Source organism: Lepisosteus oculatus, chromosome 5, assembly GCF_040954835.1.
Source record: "Lepisosteus oculatus isolate fLepOcu1 chromosome 5, fLepOcu1.hap2, whole genome shotgun sequence".
NCBI lineage: Eukaryota > Metazoa > Chordata > Actinopteri > Semionotiformes > Lepisosteidae > Lepisosteus > Lepisosteus oculatus.
Genome location: NC_090700.1, coordinates 17,230,387 through 17,247,961, shown reverse-complemented (window position 1 = coordinate 17,247,961; position 17,575 = coordinate 17,230,387). Strand labels below are relative to the sequence as shown.

The 17,575-nt window shown below is 37.6% G+C and overlaps 1 protein-coding gene across 1 annotated transcript in view; it reads right to left on the bottom strand.

Annotated features, from left to right (window-relative positions):
• Nucleotides 1-17,575, bottom strand: part of rb1 (retinoblastoma 1) — an 82,059-nt gene that overhangs the window by 49,000 nt on the left and 15,484 nt on the right. Inside the window, exons 9-17 of the mRNA XM_015341909.2 lie at nucleotides 16,131-16,208; nucleotides 13,579-13,688; nucleotides 11,021-11,098; nucleotides 8,158-8,245; nucleotides 6,923-7,039; nucleotides 4,528-4,584; nucleotides 4,388-4,419; nucleotides 4,203-4,279; nucleotides 3,155-3,357 (exon numbers count right to left, since the gene is read on the bottom strand). Of these exons, the coding sequence (XP_015197395.2) occupies nucleotides 3,155-3,357; nucleotides 4,203-4,279; nucleotides 4,388-4,419; nucleotides 4,528-4,584; nucleotides 6,923-7,039; nucleotides 8,158-8,245; nucleotides 11,021-11,098; nucleotides 13,579-13,688; nucleotides 16,131-16,208 (840 nt within the window). The remainder of the gene's footprint in view (nucleotides 1-3,154; nucleotides 3,358-4,202; nucleotides 4,280-4,387; nucleotides 4,420-4,527; nucleotides 4,585-6,922; nucleotides 7,040-8,157; nucleotides 8,246-11,020; nucleotides 11,099-13,578; nucleotides 13,689-16,130; nucleotides 16,209-17,575) is intronic.

Here is a 17,575-nt window from a genome sequence, read left to right as displayed (position 1 = left end):
TGTTTCTTCTGCTATTCAATAAGGCATACAAAGAAACAGTGAGAAAGGCAATATGTACTGTACTTGGCTGGTAACAAAGATAATGTATCAATGAGAAAGAGAAAGCACAGGATTATACTGTGGTTTGGAAACCTACAGGCTACAGGGAGAGGAGGCTCATTCAGAAAAGACCATTGTGAAAGGAAAACTGATACTTCCTCCGGTATTCATGCAAACCCCACACTAGGATCTGAGGAAAGCATTTATACGTCCTGTCTTCACTTTTGTACATCAGTAGTGTGTTGATAAGGGAAGATAGAACTTGCATAGCAAAACAAACGATTCATTTCCCGATTTGCAAAAGGGATCTCAATCCCTCCATTTTCCCTCAACAATACAGCAAAGTCATAAAATTTACATTTAAGGACAGTTTTTACATTTACATTACTCTTATGAGTCTGAACTTGTATACTATAATGAATACAGTATCTCAATCAAGCAAACAAGATATAATATAATATATGAGTGTACAAACAAAGCAGTTAAAAATTCAGAAAAAAGCCTCAGACCACAGAAATCAACTGGTTTCCCTTACTGGGACAAAATGTCTTTGTACGTGAAGAATGTTCTGGTTTTGATAAGATTTATCACAGGAAACATGAATGTTTATTTAAGAAACTTAGATGCAAAGCAGCTTTGACAACTTTTCAAGGTCTTCTCGCCTAGCAAAATTAACTGTTCTCCTAATATTTCAAATGTGCAAGAACAGAAAATATTGCTAACAGCTTCCATTTTCTGAAGGTATTTCTGAGGACGGTTTCCTCAAAACGTCCTCAAAAAACTTCTGCTACAATACACTCATCAAATTATACCAATCAAGAATATGTCTGAGATTTCTTCTCTTTTCAGCTTGAAAAGGTGGTGAATTGAAAATTAACAGCTGTTCTTTCAAGATGTTAAGATGTTCCAGTAAGTACAGGGTAAAGTATCTCGGTAACAATACAGCATTAGCACAGAAGGGCAAAAAGAAAATGGATCAGTGGTGGAAGTGCTGAAACTACTTAATGTCTGCCAAGTTAAATATTCATCACCTTGGCTCCAGCTAATCTACCCCAGTCCCTGTGGCCTCCACCAGTCAATAATTCCAATACCATTTAAAAAATTAAATGGCTAAAACTTAATCTTTTAAAACTTAGGTTACAACGGCTTTGAATGTCACAAAAAATGTGTATGGATTTTAAAATACCTTGCATTTCAAAACTCTATACTGGTTAGTGAGGTAGTCTGGTAGATTACTGAACCAGAGAGATGCCCAGCTCTAAAAAAAGACATTTCTTCATAACCATTGATAAAACCACATTTCAGAGATCACAAAGTCTGCCGTCTGCTACTTATTTCACTAAAACAGTATAGTCCAGTCTCCAACCAGGAAGAAACATGCCTATGTACTTTTTTACAGAAATAAAACTTCTGCTTTACCTTTGACATTGTTCTTATAAAGAAAGACAGGTCATGAACAATGTCACCATAAGGGAACCAGAAACAGCTGTCTTCTTTTCATATTGAAGCTGAAAAGTGAAACAAGAAAGTTTCTTCCTTTGTGTCAGTTATAGTTATTATTAGACACCAGTCAAGGTCTAAAGCTTTTCTTTTGAAATTAAAAGAGGTGTATGCAGTCATTATAGTGCACATTTAGTTTAAGGAGACACAGAAACAGCAAATCTTCGATGTCTAAAGAATACTGTTTTTGAGTATTTTGCAGATAAGAAATGTCAATGGTTTTTAGAAGTAAGATTTCATTTTACCCGAGCCCCATAAAAAAAACATACCTAATATAAATGCTGTCGTAAATTAAACGTATAAGTAAACACAAAAGTCTTACCACACTTGTGAATAAATGTTTGCTAACATGATTCAGAAACCTGCATGTAAATAGAAGACTATCATTCACATATTGCAGTGTTTTTCTTTCAGTATTTAATGCCTGTATCTGCAAAATGTTTACTTCTCTCTATCATTTTAAACAGGAAAAGATAAAACAAGTTAAATGCACACGTTGCATTAAAAGTACTGTGTAAACATCAGTTCCTCTGAATTTCAAAGAACTTAAACTGGGTAAATGGGGAAAAGGCTTAGCTATTACTAAGAAAACAGTTTTAGTATGCTCCAACCAGATCAACATATCTTTTATTTAAATATTTGTAAGGCTAAGAATGACTGGTAAATGTAACCATGATTTTAAGATGTTATTAAATGTTATTAAATGTTAAGCAATTATGTTAAAAGCTGTTACTAGTAGAAATGACCATAACCAGGCAATATAACAAATCTACAAGCAAGGCTGTCTGTTGTCTAGGGGGGGTTAATAACAGGCTGTGCAAAGACAATAGTAGCATGGTGCTTATAATGCATGATTACAAATCATAATGTAGCCATGTCACAAACCTGACAGAGGTCTGTCGCCTGTTAAGCAAGCCCTGGAGTTAATACATCGTGCTGTGCTACCTAGCTGGCAGAAGGAGAGAAATTAAAATACTATTTATGAAGTTTCAGTGCCAGGGTGACGCTAAAAGGCATCTCATAAGCACAAACTCAAATTGGGAAACTACAGGATCACCTAATAATTGATTTCCCTCTGAACAAAAACATGGTAGAAGCTAAGTGTTTAATATTCCTATTTTTCGTGAGCTCCATTTTCAGGTTTATTGGGAATAAGGGGAAAAAAATCCTGCATCTTTCATCCAGTGGTAAGAGTGATCTCCACAAAACCATACTGTTACAAAGTATAATCCCAGGAAACTATACACATGCTTTATTTACAAGAAAAATATAATGAAATAAACAGACATGTCATGTTTTCTTCCTCAATGTGGTATTGCAAAACCCCTGTTCTGCTCTTTACCATGTGATCTTTCACAAACTTAAAAAAAAAAATCAGATCATAGAATAAAGCCTCATCAGCACAGTCCTAGAGGTCAGGTTGTCTCACAGTGCATGTGGTACAAGCAACAGTCAGCAGCACCCAATTGTCCACATCAAGACCCGGCTGGCTTTGCAAACCAGACGCCTGTGCATTAGTGTCAACTCTATTCTGTCATGCACATGCTCTCTATGGAGCGGTTAATAAAATCGGCCCAGAGAGCGCACGCTGCTGCCCCCTCTCCCCAGTGCCTACCGATCTCCAGGCGATGCTCTCCATGATGAGGTGCTCGCAGCGCTCAAGATGCTTGATCATCTCCCGCGTCAGGCTGGGCTCCGCCTTGATGAAGCTCTCAATGACCTTGTAGAAGTCGAAGGCCTTCAGCTTGAAGACATCCAGGATCCAGGGGAAGGACAGGTCTGTCTCCGATGAGCTGCTGCTGCTCTTGAAAGTGCTCCCTGGTGGAGGGACAAAAAAAAAAAAACACTGATGAATCTGCCACCTTGTTTAGTATGAAACTTGATTTCTGCCATTATTAACCCACAAAACTGTCAAAAAAATGATCACAAAAAGCATGCATTGGGGTGTACCTTATGGTTTTCCACATTTTTGATGAGCATTCAAAAACAAAAACAATCTGAGTGAACTAACCACCAAGATAAACCTTTTCTTTTCTGAAAGTTGTATCAAAGTTAGTCTAGGAAATAAGTGAAACCTGGCACTCAACTGCTTACTATGTTTTAAGGTTTACGCTTTATCATACATGATAAAATCTCTCCATACCGATACTGTTTCATATACTACCATATTTCATCTTGCGCATTTCCGACTTTCCTTGAACTACTTTTTTGTTTTTGCTGAATAAGGCAGATGAACATCATGTACTGAGAAACTTAAGTCACCATCAGAAAAAAAGCTGCAGATACAGTACCTTAACACAACAGGATACTGAAGAATTGTAATAACAGGAAAAGTAGACAAACACCTCTGGGTAAAAGCTTATCTTCTGTGGTAGGTAGTGTAAAGGTCTTTATCAGAGGTGACAAGTATGTTTAATAAAGTAAAATAAAGTGCAGAAACCAAGCTTTATGCTTGGTTCCTATTGCAAGAAACAGCTTCAAAGTGTTTATCAGGTGATAGTTGGCACTGTAAAAGGGAAAATAATGTGCAGTAAAGTTTTTTATTTTTATTTGGTGAAATCTGATGTACTGAGGGGTGCTTTCTTTTATGAGATGTTAAAAATCACTTTGGGGAAGTCAAAGTAATCAGAACTCATCTGTGCAAGAGAGAAAAAATAACTTACAGTCATAAGTAGCCATGACAACTTCCAAAGCACAGGCCAACAGAGAGGTGTGGAAATCTGCATTGCTGAGGAGCTTGCTGAAAATTAATATGGATACAAGAATGTCACTAACCGCACAGAATGACAAATCCATCCCCATTTTACATTTTATACTTAACTTCAGAAAAGCTAGGTTTTAAACTTACCTAAAATTTTGAATAGACAGCCGTTCTTCCTCCTAAGGGAGATGGAAAAAAAGATGCTAGGGTGATTTGAATTATTTTTTTAGAAAAACAACAGAAGAGCAAGAAAGTATCCCACCATTTTAATAAATAAACCCACTTACAGATCTAAGCATGGATTCCATCACTCTGTAGTATAACCGAACACCAAGTACAAATCTCTGGTCAGAAAAAGAAAAACAGGAAATGTGTTTATTTGTACATTTAGAAAAAGATGAATGATGTAGTATTCAAGAGGTACAATATAAATGAGTGTGATACACAAAGGATAAATGTTCATTTCTGTAGCACTCAGTTCTAGTTACATTTAAGCATTAATTAAATAATAAAAAAACCCTTAAGAAGATAACTCCACTCACATCCTAATAAAATTAAATCATTATTCACATTTCTATATATATAGGACACCAGAGCACTTCCATTGCAAGACTGTTGTCCAAATGTATCCATATCCCTGATGAAATAGGTAGAACGTCAAAAAGATTTACAAAATGGATTATTGGATCTTGTTTACAAAATTCAAAAATGTTATATAGTAGTATTAATAGCACCACCGAGCAAAATCATGTAAGAATGCCCAGAAAACATGTCACATTTATTCACACATTTAGTTTTTTCTAAATGTTCTACTGTTGATGCCTCTAGGAAAAAAAAGCCTATGGCTTTCACACTGTTGGACTGTGGATTAGAGCACTAGACAAGTGACAATGAGAAGAGTGTCAAATAGTGTTTCACTTTCACTACTTCAGTCCACTTCTGCTGCGACCCACTATGCCTTAAGCGAAATCTTTTTCTAGATCTCTTCATTATTTGCTCTCCTCCTCCCTGTGCTAATTGCCCCCTTCTCTCATTTACTCCCTCAAACAACAGATAACTCTTTCTGACAAAGAAGCCAAGGAAGTTTTACTGCTAAAAGCTCCACCTCACCTTCCCTTTATAACTAACCTTGCTGGATCCCTCAACTCCAAACTTTACCAGTTCCTCACTGTTGAGAAGGATAAAAAACTAAATCATGTTTTACAGAAAAAAAAACATACCCACTACCTTTACTAATACTAACCTTTCTGGACAAACTTATCCATTTACCATGCATGACTCTACTTCTGTCTGCTACAAACCCACATGATTCACACGGCTATCTCCTGTACAGCTTAATTCACCACACATACTAAAAATTCTCTCCTCTTTTCACAGTTCCTCAGGCTCCGATGAGTTTGCAGTGATAACATGGATTTCCAAAACCAATCCCTCAAAATGCACTCTTTTTTCATCAACAGAGGATACTCTACCCATGTTATCAACCGGACCCTTAACCGAGGCAAAAACAACCCTTGGATCTTCAACGCAATTAGAAACTCCCAGCCTAACAACCGCATTCCATTGGTGCTTCCCAACCACCCTTTCTATTCCCAGGACCATTGACGACAACTTTTCTATCTTACATGATGATCTGTCCACTGGTTCCCTTTTTTCTGACTGCCTCAATCTCACATTGCTGACCACCTAATCTGCATAACCTTCTTGCTCATAGCTCCCTTGACCACCACCAGCAATCATCCACACCAGGCACTTTCCCCTGCAACAGAACTTGCTGCATCACCTGTAAATATATATTCAATACAACGCTCATTCAAGGCCCTTCTGTACACTTCCAGATCACTCAGATGATATCTTGCATCTCCAGCAACCTTATTTACTACATCTCTTGCACAAAATCCCCACCTATCCATATTGGTGAAACAGGAAGGAGACTGGGTGACTGCTTCAGGGAACATGTTTGGTCTCTGAGGATCAAAGATCTCTCAAAGTCCATTGTTTCCCATTTGATGTTTAACAGCCATTATCATGCTGATCTCTCCGTCTGTGTTCTCAAAGAGGGGTTTCGGAACTCCTATTGCAGAAACACATCTGAAACCAAAATTATGCTGAAACTAGGATCACACCTTGCCCCCTCTCTCAACAACAGACTCGTTTCCTTCTAATTCTATTAATCCTCTCTAGTAACTCTCTCTCACTCCCAGAGAAGGCTACACAGCCGAAACGTTGCATATCTTTTTCTTTTATCTTTCCAGCATGGAATAAACCTTTACATGTTTCACACCAAATTTTTAAATGAAGAACTTAAATGAGTACAGTAGGTCAGTACTCAACTGCTCTAGGTTTCACCTTTGACGGAGTCCATGGGTGAAGGGACATTGGTGAGAACTAAGTTATTTTTCCGACACACATTTATATTGTGTTCAGCTGCATATGTACCATGCACACTGCATGCAGCCAAGCTGTTGAGAGATTTGTCGCCATGCATGTTACCATGCAAGGGCAGCACAGTTGAAATGCCAGGTTTTGAGATGGTAAAAAAAACTTCAGCAGATTGCCATACTGTTTAAAGCTTCCTAAATATCTCCAGTATGACCGTGCTCAAATGTAAGGTGTTTCTTAACTTGAATAACAGCCGAAGAACACTTCCCATTTCAAAAGGAACCCCAGAAGATCATTTACCTGTGATCCGATTTCAATGCATTGTTGCCCCACGGCGCGAGCAAACCTATCGATGAAGAGTTCTCTCATATTCACCACCCTCTCGGTGATCTCCTCAGAGGGGTTCACTGTACAGTTCTGGGGCAGAAAAAAAATGCATAACAATCCAGATTAAACTGTAAGTGTTCAAAGAGTGAAATAATTGATTATACTTGATTTCTTAGGATCAAAGCTAGAATGGCAATTATGAAAGCAGTTAACACTTAGCTTTAAGACTACAAGACGAGTCTTAAAATTCACCAGACAAGAAAAAAGGGAAAGCCTCCCATTCAATTAATATTCTCAGATATTACTTTGTTTAAATGCACCAAAATTCTGAAAATGTGCTTGCAAAACAAAAAAACTCCAACACATAATTTCCCATCTTCTCCTAAGGAAAACAAAAATGAAGCCATTCACACCTCAATAGGCCTAACTCTCCTTCAGGAAAAAGCTCTTCAGTACCTGCTTTTAAAGCACACACACTACCAGGTAATATCGGCATCATTGGGTGATGTTCTGGTTCAGCTACTTTTATATTTTTTATAATTAATTGGGAAACAAACATACCACCAGAATGTAACAGACAGATGATGGATAGAATGATTATGGAAAAACAGGATCGTCAATTTAGCTTTTATAACTTCAGAATGCTAAACATCTAGTGTATGTTCTTACCGTTGCCACAGTTATCTACAAATTACACATTGGAAACAAGCAGGCACATTAAATCCCAGCTAGGACACAAAAAACAAATGTAACACTCTTAGGCAAGGATTATTAAGAAAGATGCTACAAACATATTAAAGATATGATGTTACACTAGACTAATGCCAACAAAAAATGTACCCATTCTTAGCAAATACTATCTGGATGATGCAACTTGTAAAAATTACCTGAGAAGTAAATGCCTCTACATGCCATTTAATCAGATAAAAGTTGGCAAACAAAATGCCAGTAAGTTCTCAATCTGCTTCCTGTATAACCATATCTGGTAGTGAAGTCTCAGAGGATGTAAAGCTTCAACAACGGGTAACATTTCATTGGCTGATGAATCATTACTAGAAAAGCAGGCACATGCCAACATCTTGGGCCTGCAAATGGTAAGGTGAGTGCTGGGTGTGTTCCTTGCTTACAAAGGCTGAAATCTGGCAAAGTAACAGCAGAACAAAACAATGCTCTTCCCAACGGGCCAACAGTGCAGTACATTCACTTACACTGAAGTACTTTACGAGGTTTTCTGATGGCCAGTCACTGGCGGAGTTGAGGATGACCTTTAGCTGTTGAATGGAGTTCATGGCAGCTCTGTGGAGACAAGGTTAACACAACAGCACCCATAATCAGGTTTCTTCAGAGCAAACACACAATCATCTATCAGGCTGTTTGTTCACTTCAATAAAAATACTATAAAGTCTAAATGAAATGCAGATGTCCCCCAACTCAACAGCTGTTGAAACAGAAGGGATGATCCATTCCTTTTGGAAACATCAATATTAGCTGGACACTGCAATTGCAAGCACTGATGTAATAAAAGGTTGTAAACCACAGCTATGCTCAGAATTATTCATATGTCATATACCTCAGCTTTAAATACATTTCCTGGCATATACAGTACAGTAATTATAACCAGGTCTGTGGGCTAACCTCCAAAGTCAGTTTTTCTCACAGATGCAAAAGCTGATCAATTTTATACATGTTGTGCCAGTGAGGTGGTTAATTTTGAGACCACCTGCCCACATGCCTGATACAGTACCTAACTTAAAAATCTTAGTCACTTCCTCTCACTTGTTCACTTAAATTTAAAATAAGAACAAAAAAACCCTGCAATTCAAAGCCTTCAATTTACAGCAAGCTGAACAACTGAAATGGAAACAGAACATTGCAATTTGTATAAGATGGATCATCTGGTCAGAACTCCTGCTTGTGGCATTAACAAATATTTTAAAACTGTGGGCAGGAAGTGTGTTGGAATAATCCCTGTGCAGCTCCACTGTCCCAGGCCTACACTGGGCCTAAATAGCCTGGGTCTCATCACTCTCCAGAGCCTACTTAAAACTCACCCACTAACACAACTCTTTTTGATCATGTTCTCTACCTCATTACCTGCATGTGCTCCTAAGCATAAGCATACTAACAAACCCCACACATTCAATGAGAAGTGGCATTCTACAAGATTCTGAAATATTGCTTCTCATTCTTCTCAAGCAGGAGAAATGGGGTGCGTTGCATTCTGAAGGATCCAATAGATCCTCATAATGCAAGTGCTTTGAGGAAAGCGATGAAAGTTTATAGATGTCAAGCCAACAACCCAATGCAAGACTGCTCATTTGACTGGAGGATTCCTAGTTTTTTGGCCAGTAGTTAAAGCAATAACATTTTTTAGGGCAAATTACACAGCTATTGTTTATACCACATCAATTCTCCCCTCCACCACCACCACCAATGTGCAGCATCCACCTGTATAATGCGACGGCAGCCATAGTGCGCCAGAACGCTCCCCACACATCAGCTATCAGTGGGGAGGAGAGCAGAGCGATGAAGCCAATCCATAGATGGGGATTATTAGGAAGCCATGATTGGTAAGGGCCAATGGGAAATTTGGCCAGGACACCAGGGTTACACCCATACTCTTTTAGAGAAATAACCTGGGATTTTTAATGACCACAGAAAGTCAGGACCTCGGTTTTACGTCTCTTCCGAAGGACAGCGCCTGTTTACAGTACAGTGTCCCCATCACTATACTGGGGCATTAGGACCCACATGGACCGCAGGGTGAGTGCCCCCTGCTGGCCCCACTAACACCTCTTCCAGCAGCAACCTTAGTTTTCCCAGGAGGTCTCTCATCCAGGTACTGACCAGACTCACACCTGCTTAGCTTCAGTGGGTTGACAGTTGTGAGTTGCAGAGTGATAGTCAATAATAAAAAAATAAATAAAATGTCAATGACAAAACTAACCACATCTACTAAAAATATAAATATAAAAAATACAGTTACATCCACAGGTATTTATCCATTCTCTTTCCACTGGGAACTACTTATGCATTTTCAAGCAGACATTGTAAAATCACACTAAGCTTTATCGCTTATGTGCAGTGTTCCACATTTTCAATGTTATTTATACTAAATTATGTTTTTCAACCATCATTTTCACAAATCCATTTTACAGTTATGTGGTTTACCAACTGCATATGTGGCTGTGCATTTATTTTCACCTCTTGAAAACCGGGTTGCTCTGATAATAATCCTTTCAACCGAATGGAGATGCAGTTTATGTACAATAATCACAAATAATTTATTTTAATTATGGTTGAAAATAAAAAAAGCCAATACCCAGAGGGCAATGAACATACTGGCTCTAGTAAATGTCTTTTAAAGGCTGGAATGCTGCAAAACACTGAAAATGCAACACTTTGCTTTGGTGTTACCAGTTGCTCTTATAAAACACTATGTAATGTCTTTATTGTCCACCTTGTTACAAAACCAGTCTGGCAAGCTTCCTCACTGGCCACGACTGAGAAGAGAGGTCCAATGAACTGGCTTTCATGTCAACAAAATATTACTAATCCTCTAACTGTCCTACAATTGAATTTAATCTACACTGTTACACAAAAATATTTTAAACTGTAAATCAGATCTACAACTTCATGTCTGGACAGTGCTCAATTTACCAGGCAGAACACAGCTCAAAGGCTGTCCAGTGATGTGACATTTGTTTAAGCCAGACATTTGTAGACTACAGAACTCGGCATATGCTCTGCATAGCACTTTTATTATATGAGGCATTTGAGTGGCATCAGTTTAACATAAAGATGAGGTTAAAGCCAAGTGTGGTACAGGTAAAAACAAAGTTAGAGAAAATTCAACATTATCTTGAAATCTAGAATACTTTATCATGGGCAAGGGGCTGAAATGCAGTTTGGGACGATTTCCTCACTTTTTTTTCCATTATAGTACTTCTTACAGTACCAATGAAGCAATTAAACTCCCATATGACAGTGAATGAATTTTTGTACAAGAACACATTGGAAGAACAGATAAGTGAAACAAGCAGTCACTGAGGCTGGCACATGTGCACACACCTGACTGGAGTCTGTGGTGGGATGGGGAGTACCTCCTCCTCCAAAGGATTTTTTCTGGGCGTTCGCTCCAGCTGTGACCTGTGGGGAAAAAAATAGATACCATCAGGTTCCTATGGAATGAGACAGTGAAAACATGTTTTTGTTCTGAACAAGTGCAATGACAGAACAATGTTTCTTTTTCAATCTAGAAATGGGCTACAGCAGTGTTTTTGGATCTTTGTAAATGGTTTTGCTATCTGCACAAATTAACAGCAAAGAGATAACTATACTTAATTTATGGACTAGTTATGCAAAACTCACGCTTGCTGTTGCTGAAAAGTACAAAAGCATGCAAAATCCAGGCTTAGATGTGTACATGACCACAGTTTGTTACCCGATATTCTTGATTGGTTAGGATTTAAATTTCTGTAAAAACTAATTGCTGCAGGTCCCTTTTTTCATTTGATGGCAGGCTTTAAGTCACCTGTGCACCATTGTAACAGACAGCAGCAACACACTTCACCATTGTTCCATTAAAACCAAGGCACAAAAAGCAGGATTCTAATGTGCAAAAGAGCATAATGTTTTAAAAATATAATATCCCCAAACTCTTACTACACAGCTAATGGCAGACGAGCAAGTCTAACAAATGTAGCTTGGATACCCATCTTATAACTTCTAAGCCACATGGGTAAAGAGTAAAGATGCAACTTTATGACATTTGTGCTATTTATTTCAATGCTGACATGCATTCAGTAAACAAATATCTTTTCATATGTGTAAGTGAAGAATGTTGCAACACGTTTACAACCATTTTTGTGTAATATATGTCAAGGACCTGTGCAATACATTTATATTTATGTTGTGCAATATGACTTCTTTTGTGTACTGTTCTGTTCTTTGTGTGTTCTGGACTGTGAGTAACTCTTCTTAGTGCACTTCTCACTGTACTGATTGTATTGTATTATTATTGTATAATTCGTTACACTGTTGCTGTGTTGTCTGTGTTAAGCTGTTGTTGCACTGCAATTTCCCTCACTGGATCAATAAAGTATCTATCTACTGTATCTAACACCAACCTTATCAATTCCACAAATATATTTCATATCTGTGCTATCTGAACAAATGCTCCCTGACACAGCACTAAATTGCTCAACTGGGCTTTTTTGACTCTTGCACAAGAACATTGTTCTCCCTAATATTCTCTTACTGAGAGATAAGTAATATAGAGAAAATTGATTATTTTCAGTGGATACCTTTAAAGAAGTCCAGTGGATATCAGAATTCAGGTGGACTGGGGGTCTTTTCTTCAATGTCAAAATTAAGTTATTTTCTGGCATTTCTTTCATTCTATTAATTTAATACAATATGGGGACCTTGGCCTAGGGCTCTTACTCTTGACTTGATAATATACTAGATGATGTCTCAATAGACTCATCAAAATGTCTTTAATGCATTTACAGGAACAGAAACAAAGTGTTTCGGGCACAATGGAGCTACAGGTTCAAAGTTCAAAGAAAAAAAACTGCTGAGAACAAAATTTGCAAACGTTATGCCGAAACGGGAATGGCTGTTTTAAAACTACTGTGTCACAAGCTTCTAAAAATGTATGAGAAAAATACCTAAAGGCACAAAGCTGCAGAAAATGAGCAGCCTCACATGGAGACACTTGACCAAAAAACACATACTGTAGATATCTAAGAATCCGGGCATTAGAAATTCAGTGCCATGTGGCAGCCAGAATTTCTAATGTGGTGGTAATAGCTCAGTTTTGTTCCATTATTTTAAATCACAACAGTACAAGGTAAAAATGCTGAAACATTTCTATTCTGTAGAATACTTTATACTGGAAAATGAACCACTGCTCTGGAGTGGTTCACTATATTCAATTGAAATGAAATGAGAAACTGATCAGCAAAAAAGTTTTACATATAGCAGACAGCTGAAAATACTAAGAAACCCAACACAGACTAATGTGCAATGAAACAGGGAATCGACGTTCTGTGGTTGTCTTGTTGCTGAGCTGTCCGCTGCTATTAGGACTTTTGAGAGTGAACAACAGTTTTTCCTTTGATCTCTTGATGTCAAAGATAGCTTTTATGCCAACTCAATTACTGTACCAGTCTTGTTTCATATTTCTATTTTAGATACCCAATAACATCACTTTGTAACAACAGAACAATTCGTTTTTTCTTCTCTTTTGCTCCACGGTGTACACTTTTCCTTTTCCGTCTTACAGATTTAGTTTTATGGTTAAACAAAGAGTCATGTTGGCTCAACAATAAAATAAAACTCCCAGACAATGTCCTTGGCAGTAGTGCCACAATCCACTGTATAAAGGTTTAAATGTTCACATTCAGCACATGACAACAGACATGTGAAAAAAAGAATAGAAAGTTTTAGTTTTTTACTTGAACAGTATTGAAGAACAAACGCAGAGATCACCCAGAGACAATTTACAGTATACTGCTGGTAAGGGACAGATGCAATTTAAACATTTTGAAATATTTTCAAGAGTTGTTCAAAAGTTTCAACTACAACGAGGAGTCCCAGCCTCCTCGTTGTAGTTGAGTACTTACACATCGGTTTTAACTGGCTGTAGGGTTTCATCATGATCCAAGAACAACCTGGCATCAAAATCTTTGCTTTTAAAGTAAAGCTCTTCATACTGTTTGGAAAGATCTTCAGACTGAAACAATACAAAATTGATCATTGTAAAACATTAGGAATTTGCATATAAAACAATTATCACTCATGCTGAATACGAGTGGGGCCAAACTTTAAAACAGTAATCAAAACAACGGTCATTTAATGACCTTTTCTCATGCTGAGTTACATACTGTTACTGCAAAGAGTGCTGCTTCCCCAAAAGAACATCAATCACTTCCATCCATTTTTGGGGAAGTTTACAATTCTGCACAAGAAACAACCGACTTTTTCACTGGTGGTAGGGTGACCAAGCAAGTGGTGCGTTTTGGTGAGTGAGGTCAGTTGAAAAACACTCAGTATGAGCCTTCTGAATAATCTTGGAATTTAGACATTTTGTACTTTTCTAAATCTTTAAAATTCAACTCCAGAACATTAAAAATAAGGTAAGAGTATTGTCATTTGTATCAATAAAGTACTATGACAGTGGTCAACATGAATTAACTTATTCTGACAAGCTCTAACTGATTTGAACATAGATCTGAATTCATGAATTAGTCATGAACAAAGTCATGAATTCTGAGCTAGTAATATTTTTCCTAGTTCTCCATTAACAGTTGTATTATAGTGGTGTTAAACAACAATTCCTGTGGCTGCTTTAGCAAAAGGCACCAAAGAAATGGAATAAGTTAAAACTTTAAGTACATTAAAAGTTTTTTTTATACAGTATGTATTATGTATTATGTATTTTTGTTGCTGTCCACTCAAAGACCAGAAATTCAGGGCCAAGATCCTTAGCCATACTACCAGAGCACAGTATCTTCCACACAGTGAATGCACTGTGATGTAAAACTAACACTTTGTCTTTAAAAAGCCCATATGACCTCTCAACTAATTTCTGATAACCGAAAATGTTTAAATTATTTCTTGTAAAATCCTTGATGGTAACTCTTGATCCAGAGTACAACACTCCCTTCTTTTAAAATATTTCATGTAAAATCCTTGATGGTAACTCTTAATCCAGAATACAACTTTTTCCTTATTTTTTCCTTAGACTTTTGCAGCAACTTCTATTTCAAATTTAGAAGCAAGCTAGAAAATCTTAAGAAACAAAAATCTCCTTTTACTTTGTACATTCATGTTACGCATTCTTCATGAGATACAGCTATGTTTTCATTATAGAATAAAAAAAGGCTAAAAGTAATGGCCACCAGGGGAATTTGCTTGGCACAGAGAGCTGACGATTGGATTGCACAGTCTACTGTGCGTGAAAGCAAGAAGTGGAGTAATGTGCATGAGTGTCCCTGGCCTTTGGCCAAGTCAGCTAAGGCACCAGAACACTATGTTGCTGTCAGCTGTATAGAGACAAGCTTGTCACTACTTGTATAATAATGAAAAGTTTCATTTGCAATGCCAAGGCTGTTTTTACCAGCCTGTGTGAATCCTTTCTGCTCCATAAACTTGGCCATCTTAAGCATACTATGTCCCCGATGACTGATTGCGATATAAATACCTGCCACACTGAGCACAAACAGGCATATACAGAAAGTCCGAGAGAAGATGATGGCCAGAACTGAATCTTGAGACAATTCACAACTGGCAGGTTATACTATTATCATTCGGCCTGAAACAATAACCCCTAGCTGACGCTAACTAACTCATCCAATGAAGATTGAACAAATACACAAGTACTAAATCAGTCTTTGCCCCTCCTTCAATGTGGTAAAACATGCATATTTACTGTACTACTTTTGCTTTCAACAAAAAACACGTAATGATCCGATTCCTGGAGTAACTAAGTGTCATCCACAATAAGCAGACATATAGCTAGATCAAATCCAGCTGGACCAGACAAATTAATATTAATATCTATATAATTTTAATATTTAATAACATTTTGAAAGTTTAGCCACAGCACATTGCAGCTTCAAACCTTTTCTTCTTTCAGAGAATACAAACATTATGGGGTGATAAAAGATTATGAATAAGGACTTTGATCTTTTTCAATTTTTTAGATTAACATTGATAAAAAACTAGATTCATTTAAACTTTCAATCGAGGGGTTATTTTCCCCTTCATTTGTGCTACCAGAAAACCAGCCTCTTTTTTTGTGTAAAATTTTACATTTCTTTAAAAACATTAAAGACAGCACACAAAGAAGGAGACGTTACTCGCTCGGCCTGTGTAACTTCTTAGGTAAATGAAGATGAACTAGACAGTGTGGTGCCAGAAAGCCCAGAAAGCAGTATAAACAATTCTTCCACTGATGATTCCAGTCATAGAAAGGTGTTTCAGAGCAGGCAACTATGCTAGATTCTTGAGGAACAAGGAAAACCTTGTTACAGCAAACACTGCAGCAAGCCACTTCCAAAAGTTTGTTATTATGCTAATTTAATATATAGTAACTTAATAAAAGTTATTGCTAATTGTATTATTTCAATTGTGGTTGCTGATGATTCTACCCTTTTGAAAAGCTTAAACGTACCTCAGGAATCTCCTGTGAGCCTGCCAATCCCACAGAATCAAGGAAGGCCACGAAACTGGTGAAATACACATTCTTTACCTGAGGAATTAGAAAAAGATGGTAAAGTGAACAAGAAAAAAAAACTAGTTTTGTACCATTACCATATAATAACTTAACACCCTGTTTTAAAGAATAGCCTTAACAAACAGGTTCCTGAGCGCAAGGCCAGCTACAGTAGATTGTCTCAAAGCATTACCTGCTTAATGCTGAAATGCCAGGGTGTTGCACTCAGGTACAGTAGCAATAATAAATACAACTAGAAAATAAAGCCTGGAGAAGCTACTTATGACTTAACTGTGGATGTCTGTACATCATTTTCAACTTCCAGGCAATGTGGAAAAGCAATAAAAAGACAGGATGTCAGGATATTTAGTTAACAGCACAATTTAAATCAGATGTAATGCTAATAACATAAAACACACTAGAAATCATTTGGAACACCATTTACAATTTTGGTTATTAAGAAGTAATATATTGCCATCCTCAAACATCCAGATAGATTTTTGGGCTCTAATGAATGTCCCACACTGACTGGTTAACATAATCTTTCTTAATTCTGAAGAGAAGACTTTGAGAGGGGCCTGATTCTAACATTCAAAATTCTCAAAAGCATTAACAGTCAACCTGATGGATGTCTTGAGAATCAACAGTTAAACATGAACCACATTACACAAGTGGAAACAGAGTGGAAGGGATTTTAAAACAAAGAACAGGATGTTTTTGTAACTCAAATTATTGTGGGGATATGGGACAAGCTGCCTGGTAAAGCTGAAGTTGATACTCTGGATGCCCTTTACAAAATGGTAAGATGGGACCCCCTTACATGAATTTCTTACTGAAAATCGGTTACATAGCTTCCTCTCATCTGAATCCTCCTTATTTACAACATCTAGGCCAGACCACCTCACAAGGAATGAGCAAGGTGATACTGACAGTGGGACAGATACTACATTTGGCATTAAACTCAAAGATGCATGCTGTAGCATAACAGGTTTCAGCCTGATCACAGTGTTAGAACATTTATTTTGTATTTCTACAGTCAGCAGACAGGGTGTCTTCGATTATAAATAAAGTGGGTTTAACTTGGCTAAAAATGGAATCCAGTTATATACTAGTCTGACTCATTTCTTAACCAAGGAGAAAAATGCCTGATTGATGTTGGTCAGTTATCTATTTTGAGCATAAAGGAAGGAAAGGGCTCACTGGTGGGCCCAACTGCACAGTGAAGCTCTATCACTTGAAGGCAGGCCACCCCACAGGTAATTGGGGGAATAATGGGTCTGAACGATTAACAATAGAAGCCTGCATCCCGCCTAACCCAGACCCTGACAGGGGAAAGGCAGGCCACTATTACTGCCCCTCCTGTTACCAAATTTAACCGTGTTCTCATTGATTCTCGGGGAACG